Source organism: Scardinius erythrophthalmus (assembly GCF_964197995.2).
Source record: "Scardinius erythrophthalmus genome assembly, chromosome: 2".
Taxonomy (NCBI): domain Eukaryota; kingdom Metazoa; phylum Chordata; class Actinopteri; order Cypriniformes; family Leuciscidae; genus Scardinius; species Scardinius erythrophthalmus.
Window position 1 is genome coordinate 5,660,676 of NC_138222.1, and position 9,411 is coordinate 5,670,086.

Genomic DNA, 9,411 nt, shown 5'->3' on the forward strand with positions numbered 1-9,411 from the left:
GTACGGTAACACTTTATTTGACAGTGTCCTTGTTACATATGTTACATGTACATGTACTAAATTATGCATAATTACATGCAACTAACCCTCAACCAAATCCTAACCCTATAGTAAGTACATGTAGTTAATTGATATTACTCAGTACTTAAATATATAATTACACTGTAACAAAGACACCCTAAAATAAAGTGTGACCTTAAGTACTGAGTAATATTAATTAACGACATGTACTTAGGGTTAGGATTTGGTTGAGGGTTAGCATAATTTACTGTTATTACTATGGTAAGAACATGTAACATATGTAACAAGGACACTGTAAAATAAAGTTACCGACATTTTTCATGCTTATTAGACCAAAATATATCAGAATACATTTTTTCCACATTTTTTATTTAATTAATGACTATCAAATTCATTAGCCTGATAAAACAATAAAATGTCATGACTTAAAGTGATAGACAATGAAAGTCTTTCATTGTAAAGGTTGGAAATGTGCGGGAGAGAAAACAATGACATAATGTTCTATCCCTTTAATGTTTAGCATCAAAAGCTGCGCGAGCACAATACAAATACAAATCACGCGAGACGAGTGGTTTTTGAAGCTCAAGTTTTATTCTAGTTAACCTCATGTCTAAGATGGGTCAGCAAGATTGTGCATTTCAGACCAGTGACCGGTTTGTGAACAATAAAGACAAAAAATCAAACATTGTATTTCAGGATCACCACATTTTGATCCTTGGGAATGAATACCATATTGAACTAAAAGACTACATGTTTGAGACACAATGCCAAGCTTTTATCACGTGGGGAAGGGAGGATGCAGTCAATCACTTCTCAATTCCCCCTAAACACATTCAAGAGAAAAGCTTGGGACCTCCACGGCCTCCTTTCCTCGATTGCATGACAGTCTCTTGGTGTGTGTTTGTGAATCGCACCGATATACATGCTAGTTTTCATCATTCAGTTGAATTTCCACCTTGAGGTAAAAAAAAAAAGATTCCTGATACTACAGAGGATAATATATCTGTGTCCCCTGGGTCCTGGATCACCTCTCCCATCATTCCTAGCTTATCGCCACCGCATCTCTTTCAGCAAATCACTTCTAGACTCAATACAAACATATAGCAGCACCATGTCAAAGGCTGAAGGGAATGAAACAAACAACCGAGTGAAGAATCCCATGAGTACTGAATGTGTGGCTCTTTACAAGGATACCAATTTGATGGGTTTATGCAAAAAAAAAAAAAAAAAGAAAGATGAAGGGAAACATCACTGCTGATTGTAGCTGCGTCACATTTATTAAGACAACGTCTTGATGGGGGACATACCAAGCCTCCTGAATTCAGAACAAGACAGGCAGCCACTTATACATGAACATCTGCACTGTTAAATTACTACAAGACAAAACTATGGCTTTGTAAGTACACATGGCAGTCACACACGGTGTCATTTTTCAAATAAAAGCTCAAGATGGGCTAGAAGAGACTTAAGTCTCCTTTACTGAAACAGCTAAAAAACTCCAAAGAGTTTATGGCACCAATTCCATTCAATGTGCTTTCTAATCGCTCGCATCAGGACCCAGTAGGATGATGATTAACATGTTCATTTACATTTTACAACAGGACTAACAGGCAAAACAATCAAATAAAATAACAATAGCACTAAAGAAAAAAATCCCAGACTAAATCAATGCTAAATCACGACTGTAGTTTGAGGTATTGTGGGTATAACAGGAACATATGACTATTTTTTTCATCTGCTTTTTGTTGTTTTTTTTTTGTCTTTTTTTTTTTTTGTTTCTTTGTTTTGGGAATAGCATAGCGTAGAAATCACATAAACAAAAATTGATCACATAAAAAAAAAAAAAAACTACCAAAATGTTGTCAATAATATAATTTTCTATGAGAAAATTAAAACCTATTACATGGCATTGTGTTGACATTTTATATAAACAAAACCAAAAATAGCAGCAAAACAAGACAAGAGAAAGAAGCATGTCTTTTTCTTTTTCTTTTTTCTTTTTTTTTAGTTTTCCATTTGAAAGTTTCATACTTGCTGGAAATCCCTCCATAGCAGCTAAATATGAGGAGTGTCTTCTCCCAGGTTCTCCTCTTCTTTTTTTTTTAATTCCTTTCTTAAAGTTCTGCTTTTACTCTTTGATGTCCAGCCATCACCCTTTTTTGCCTCCCTCTGCCATCTCTAACATCTCTCCTCCTCATCTTCCTCCCCTTCCAGAGATCCACAAGACAACTGACATCTCTGGGTTTGTGCAAAATCTACTTGAAGCCACAATTACTAGACCAGAGTACATCAACTATGGTGTCACGAGTTAGCAACTAGCGGGTCATTATACATACTTCGAACTTAGGTACACTTGGGCATCCGTGCATACTGGCCTTAAGAGGGGAACTGAGAGGAATAAATAGGTCTTAATCTTTGATTTAACAACGTAGTGTTTGGAAATGCGTTCTGTGGGATCGCACCTTAAACGTTCCCTCGCTGGCATCAGCATTGAAGCAAATATCTTCTCCATGTCCCCCTCTTCTCCTTTCTCTAACAGACCACTAACACTTTAGATAAAGAGACCTGCTCCGCAAACCCTTGCTCCATTCCATTGTTTTAACAACTGTGGATTTCTTTCTTTCGTCTTTCTAAAAGTCAGCCTTAAACGACGGACTGAAAGTGCTTTTTTTTCTTTTTTAAATGGAATGGTTTTAGATAATACATGAATCTAAACAAAAAGCAGACTGTGGACCGCAACGCAAGCTTTAGGCACGACATAAGCTTATTGTGTCATGGCAGTGATGACGTTACACATTAATATGGCAGTGAAGTCAAGGCAGTGATTTGAAAAGAAATGGTCCCATCTGGCCTCAAAAGTCCCAGGCAATCCACAGCCTTCTAGATCATAACAAAAAATACATGCGTACAAAATATATACTACGGTTACATAAACCATTTTGGAAGAGAAGAGAATCTTGTTAGGGAATCTGTCTAGGAATTATAATAAAGTGACTAAACGCATAGCAAGCGGGGATATATTTACACGGCTAGACTGCAGAAAAAGCAGGGAGCACTCAAGTGTAACAAGGTACTATCTATGAGAGAAAGAACTCGAACGTACAGATAATGTCTCTTCTCTTTCAAAAATAGTTTTTGACACGCTTGAATTTAAAATGCCCAAGGTTGTCTTTTTAACGACAAGCCAAGGCAGGTTACAACTACTGTAGTCGTTTATACAATTGTAAAATCCTAGATACCATTTTTCGCTCTTTTTATTTTTGACTTAGGACATAGAGAGGGGGGGGGCCAAAGGAGAGATTTCCCTGTCCTCCACCGGTGGTCCGGGCCAGCGATAGCCCAATTGTCAAAACCACAGGGGGTGCCGGTCAGCGGTCAACAGTTAGGGCGCGCTGAGGGGCAAGTTGTCGAGGTATTGGTCGGATGGTGGGGTGCAGGTGGGAGCCCGTTTTCCCTCTTGTCCCATGAAGCCTTTGGCCAAAGCCCATACCCAACAGAAGCAAAGATGAAGAGACTCATCGCAAAGACGAGATGAATAGCGATCCGTTCAGATGTTAATGTCTCTGACGTCTGTGGGAGTGCAAGAGAGGTCCACGTCCTCCTCCACTCTTTTGGTCTCTGTGGAGATGTTGTGCTGCTGAGCTTGTCTGAGACTAGATTCCAGCAGGGACTCGATCTGTTCCTGACACGATCGCAGGCAGTCCTTTGGGGGGGAAAACAGGGAAGTTAGCAACAAGGCGACATATCGGGTCTTCTGAAATGGTTGCACTTTATTTTATCGGACATGCACTGTACTACCTACAGAAGTCAACATTTGAAGTGGAGCAAAACCTTTCATCAAAGTTTGAACAATACACGTTCTTGTCTTAGGACAACTTTGATGAACTTTATTTGATCCTCTTCAAATGTTGACAACTTAAGGTTAGGTTTAGGTGTTTTTACTCTAAATTTACTCCAACAATGTGAGGTCACATGAGATCGATGGTGAGGAACCCTTTTATAATCTAAAGAACTTTTGGCACTCAAAGAACCTTTTGTGCAATGGAAAGGTTCCTTGGATATTAAAGGTTGTTCAACCTTTCAAGAACCTTTATTTTTAAGAGTGTAGGTTCAGGGTTAGTACCTAGTTATTACATTGCAATTAGAATAATGGGAAACAGGACTGTAAAATGAAGGTGGAAGGTGGCACACTTACAGGATCGCTTCTGATGACTTGCGAGAGGAAGTTGGTGAGGTTCTGGGACGAGAGGCAACTATCGGGGCTTTTCAGGTACAAGCCCTGCACCGCTGCGGCAACGCTGCCGGCCGCGATCATGGAGGGAGGGCTCGCGATGAAGTTGACATCTGAAAACAACAAACAGACCTGGTTAGCAAATGCTCAAAATAGCCACCAATAAGTAACTGGATGAGGAATAAAATGAGGAATAGAGAGGCTGGGGAGGGGATTGAGCGCATAATGAAGCATAGCATGACTAAACTATAATGAGAGCTGGGTTGGTAGGGGACAGTCCGTGACATTTGGGGCCCGACACCATCCCTCGGCAGGACTCAAAGCCTTCGGGGGGGAGGCAGAGGACTTTGCTGTAGGTCCCCTCTCATTCCCAAAAGGTCCCATAAATCATGCCTCTATGTGCACGTTCATGCTAAAAGTGCATTGAAATCTTGGGGTTTTCAAGATATTTCTGACTCCTACTTTTGAAGACACACGCCCAACACCACAACTTCCTCAAAATGCCTCATTCCTTGAACGGACAACTAAATCCAAAGCCTTACATTCGCACATTGCGCTTCGCCCCACACATGGTGAGTAGAGAATTACAGCTGTCTTTCTCATAGGACGTCGTCTAGCATTGCTAGCTCAGAGACGAGAGGGCAATTGTCAAGACAAATTGAGCATAAAAGCAGGGGAGCCTTCACCCCGGCCCATTCATTTCATTCACCAGCGCCCACCCCCTTCCCAGTATCCGTCCAACCACACTCTCCCTGGCTGAGATCCCAGGCTACTTCCCAAAGAAATGCAGGTCATAAACATAAAATTGGCTTCGCGATTGGCTTCGCGAGCTGCGGTGATACCCACCATGTATACTGTAGGGACAAAAAGTATACCGGAGTAAATCCTTCCTGGCAGGTGATAAACTGCCTGCTGTAGGTTGCTTGACAATGAGGTGCAAGGGTAAGAAAGTGAAATGCCCTCACTCAAAGAGACCTGGACATCAAGATGTCTAGACATGGGAAAATATCAGGTTACAAAGCCCTTTTCACGAGAAAAATGTCAGAAAAGAGTTTCCTCTTTTTGGTTCACATGCACTAGCACTGGTGTCGTGAAGCAGGCAGGGCTTCACAGGAGCTGTAGTGCAGTCACAGCAATCACCACAAAAGGAAACAGACTTCCTCTCTCTTGCAGAGGCTCACGTTGGTTTACAATAACTGCGAGTGAGGAATTAGGACAAGCGGGATGGTTCTTTCCATTGCAATAAAGAAGTTCGTCTGATAAGCAAAGCAACGGCGGGAGGTTCTTCAACGCATGTTCACAGTAACGTACTCGAAACATGTGCTTGGTCAGCAATTAAAAGGCAAATTCACTGTCATATATTCACATATAACAAAGTGACAATGAACACAAATGGTGAAACATACCTGTTGCACAGAGGGCCACAAATGTCTGGGCATGCTTGCGCAGAATCTGCTTGGAATTCTGATGTATAGGCAGTTTGGCGAGGAAGTGTTCGATGAAATCGTGCGGTGTCACTGAGGCTAGATCCCACTTCAGTTTATTTAGTGCCAGCAGTTCCATTTGCTGCGAGGGAGATATAAAAAGGCCCAAGTTTACATTAAGGCTCAGACGATTTTCCATATTCTCTTTGACCACTAGATGGAGATGTCGATTAATTGCACAGTCACTTGCAGGGCCTACAATCAATTAACGCACACATACTAAACCGTTTGTAGCATGTGCGCTGTTATTTATGCAAATGCGCTTTACAGTTGCAGTCCAACCAAATTAGCTGGTTGACGTTTTTAATGCAAGGCTTTCACGTGCTTCTCTTTGAGCTAAATTGCATTACGTGCATGCTTTAAATTGACTTAAGTACAGTGATATGAGAAAACAATATCAAGCTGTATATAATAATGCAATGTTGAATAATTACCAATAATTCGCCGGGACGGACGGAGTTGTCCGTGTATATGCACAACTTCTCTGCTGTTAGTGGCACAGTCTCTTTCATTTTAGAGGCCAAAAACATACAAGTTGCTCCTAAAAGCTGCAATCTGGTCTTTTTGGTGGGCTCCACAGATAAAAATCTGTCCAGGTAGTTCATGGCCAATGGAAAAACTTCCTCTTCGCATTTCTGTTCTTCACAAACCTTTAAAGAAAAGAAAGTACAAAATGTAAAATAAAGATCAGCTTAAATTGGCTGGGTTTCTTTTTTTCGCTGAAAGAGAATCGAAAGAAAGACATATCTTGGTAAACATGAATTAAATAAACGAAGTGAAGGATTTTTTTTTTTTTTTTTTTAGCTATGCTTTGATCTTATCGAGTTATCCCACGTGTTTAGCATCTGCTCAGTCGTGCACGTGCAATGGAAAGGGTTAAATTAGAAAAGAGGCACGTGCGAATGCTAAAAAGAGTGTTTAATCGGTTAGTTAATACGAATCTAAAGTGTTGCGCAAAGTATAAATATTGCAATTTGCTGCTGATGCTAGTGGTCGTTGCTTTCCGAGGCAAAAAGGTGGCGTCAAAGCTAGGTCCAGGAAACAATTTTCTACTTCGCCATCTTTTCAAAAAATATTTAAAAATATAAGAAAATTGTTTCGCTCGAATTAAAACACATGTAAATGTTGTGCAACGTATGCTTTATTAAACGAGAGCAAAATCGTTCGAATTCAATGGCAAAAACGACATGAAATGAATTGAATTCTAAAGCCTCCACATACAAAGAGGAGCATGCGACATTTCAGATAAGCGGGTGTTTCAAAAATTAATATAAATTATTCCAAAGCATTAAATCGAATGTTAAACATTTGTAAATCCAAATTAAGCGATGGGTTATATAATCCGACCGTTTATAACACGATGTTGAAGTTAGAAATGTAAAAAATATAATATTTTTAGACCGTCGTGCGGGAGGTAAGGCAAACTGAAACAAAACTTTTAACACACAAAATCGACGTTTTCTTGCAAAAATTGGGTTTAAATTATATCTGCGATTTAAAGGACAACTAGTGAGCGTTTTTACGCAAGTGATGTCAATAATATTTCCATTTTAGAATTTAGAGATATAAAAAACTTAAGCAAACGACAACAAAGATGGCTACTGGCAGGAGTGAGAATGCATACGTGTACATTGGTATTAAATTGAAATAAAAACTAAATTTATTTGGATTTCCTTTAGATTATAGGAAACGAAACAGACGAATTGCGGAAATAACTGTTTAAATAAAAATGCGATATCGGAAAGCAAAGAAAACGTCTCATGCCTAAGATTAATATTAGTTTTGTAATAATCAAACATTTCGCAAAAAAAAAAAAAAAATCAGCAATGCAGATTGGAACACTGTGTGAAAGGTCTGGGATGGATAACTCAAGTTACATTAAAAACATATTTACATTTATTAAACAGTTCTCGGGGTCCAAAGAGCAAGAGCAGAATCATCATGAGGCAAACTTGTGCAACTAATACAAAAAAAACAACTATTAGCCAAAACAAACCTCTAGCATCCATGTGGCGACGATTTTCCTCATTTTAGGTACAATTTCTTTCTGAACACACTTGAAATAATTTGGCGATGGAAGATAGTTTTCCTCTGCTTTGAGCATTGTCTGTAAAACTCGGTCATTCAACAGGTTGCTATCTTGGTAAGCTCTTCTTATGGTATCCACTTCACAGCAAAACAATTGGTGTTCCATGTCTTCAGTGTTGCAGCGGTGACAAAGGGAAGTAAAACTGGATCTCGTTTCGGACACTGGTCCCGTGGATGCTTTGCTGCCTCTGCTGAACCCTCTAAAAGTCTCGCTTGACAAAACTTCCCTATAGCCTATGACGTGCTGTTGTTAAGGGAAGATCAAAGCAGCCGCGAGCCTGTGAGAGAGCGCGAGAGGCTTGTCAGCTCAGGGCGGAGGATCAGTCTTAAAGAACTATCTTCTCTGGAGTTTGGGCTCCTTCCTTTAGCACTATTGAAATAGGAGGTCCTATACCGGGTGACGAGTGAGCGACCAAGGAGAATCGGCGGGGGGTGCTGGGGGCAGGCTGGGTATCGGGGGTGGAAAGACGGGGTAAAAGGGTCCGAGGATGTGTATTGCTTGAACATTGGTAGGGGGCGGTATAATAGCCCAAATCAAGCTGCCCGTGCACTGAAACTCAGCTGCCCTTCTCTTATAGTGTTGCGAACAGGACCCAAAGTTTCTCGCATCTACAAGTCTAGCTACTGTAAAACAAAACATATGATATGATCAATAAGTTATGACAACATGTGTTTTTACGTTGCTTTAACTCATCAAATTAAGTTGAGCACTTTTCAGCCGTTTTATGTTATACAAGATTCAACAAGTAAGTTTAATGTAATTTAAGTTGAAATAACTTTTTTTTTATCATATTCTGCTGTGACACCTTTTTAGATAGGCTAGTTTTTATAAGTTTGGTGGCACAACAGACTAACTTTATGCAAATTTTATCATGAATGTGTTTTCCGTTCATGAGACAAATGTGTGGTCTGTACATGGTGAAAAAAAAGAAGAAAAAAAAAAGAGAAAGTTAACACTTCTGGGTTCCCCAGAAAGAAGGAAGCACAAATTAGCCTAAGCCAATGAACGAGAACTCCAGTTGCCAGGCAGAACTGCAGCCCCAGCTTTCATCTGAATCTCCTCGTGCAAATGGACAAAATATAGCCTAGGCTATTATTCTTAAAAAAATCTCCCGAGAAGCCTTAACAACAAGAAACTTAATAACGAAATGTAATTCCTAAAGTTTCAAGTAGGTAAATTACACATTTCAGAAAATACAGTGAAAGAACGGCATTGTACCTTTTAGAATCCTAAATAAACATTGTTACTTCTTTTTAAAGAGTATAGTGGCTTGTCAATGGAGTTTAAACACACACAAAGCGTTAACAACACAAATTGTTTGATGGAGTTTGATCAAATAGGGGCGCTCTCACTTTAAAGAGCTCACTGCCTCACTGCTGTCGCTTCAGGATGAATTGGAGCTTTACAAATTCCACACATTCCACTTTTTTAGTACCGTAAAACATGTAGTTTGGTTGTGCCAAAAACTTGACGAGAGTGAAGTTGAAGAGAGAACCTTGAAATAACTTTTTCACATTGCACTGTTTGTTTTCTTTAATTGTTTTGTTAGATATCAACGACACCCTTAACGCATACCTATTTTATTG

At 39.7% G+C, this 9,411-nt stretch overlaps 1 protein-coding gene across 1 annotated transcript; it reads right to left on the minus strand.

Moving 5' to 3' along the window:
• Positions 1 to 604: 604 nt before the first annotated feature.
• ccnd1 (cyclin D1) lies at positions 605 to 8,144 on the minus strand. Its single transcript, XM_081358933.1, has 5 exons — positions 7,733 to 8,144; positions 6,171 to 6,386; positions 5,659 to 5,818; positions 4,217 to 4,365; positions 605 to 3,724 (listed from the first exon to the last, which is right to left on the minus strand). The coding sequence occupies exons 1-5, from the start codon at positions 7,928 to 7,930 to the stop codon at positions 3,569 to 3,571; spliced, it is 879 nt and encodes a 292-aa protein (XP_081215059.1). The 5' UTR covers positions 7,931 to 8,144; the 3' UTR covers positions 605 to 3,568.
• Positions 8,145 to 9,411: the final 1,267 nt, after the last annotated feature.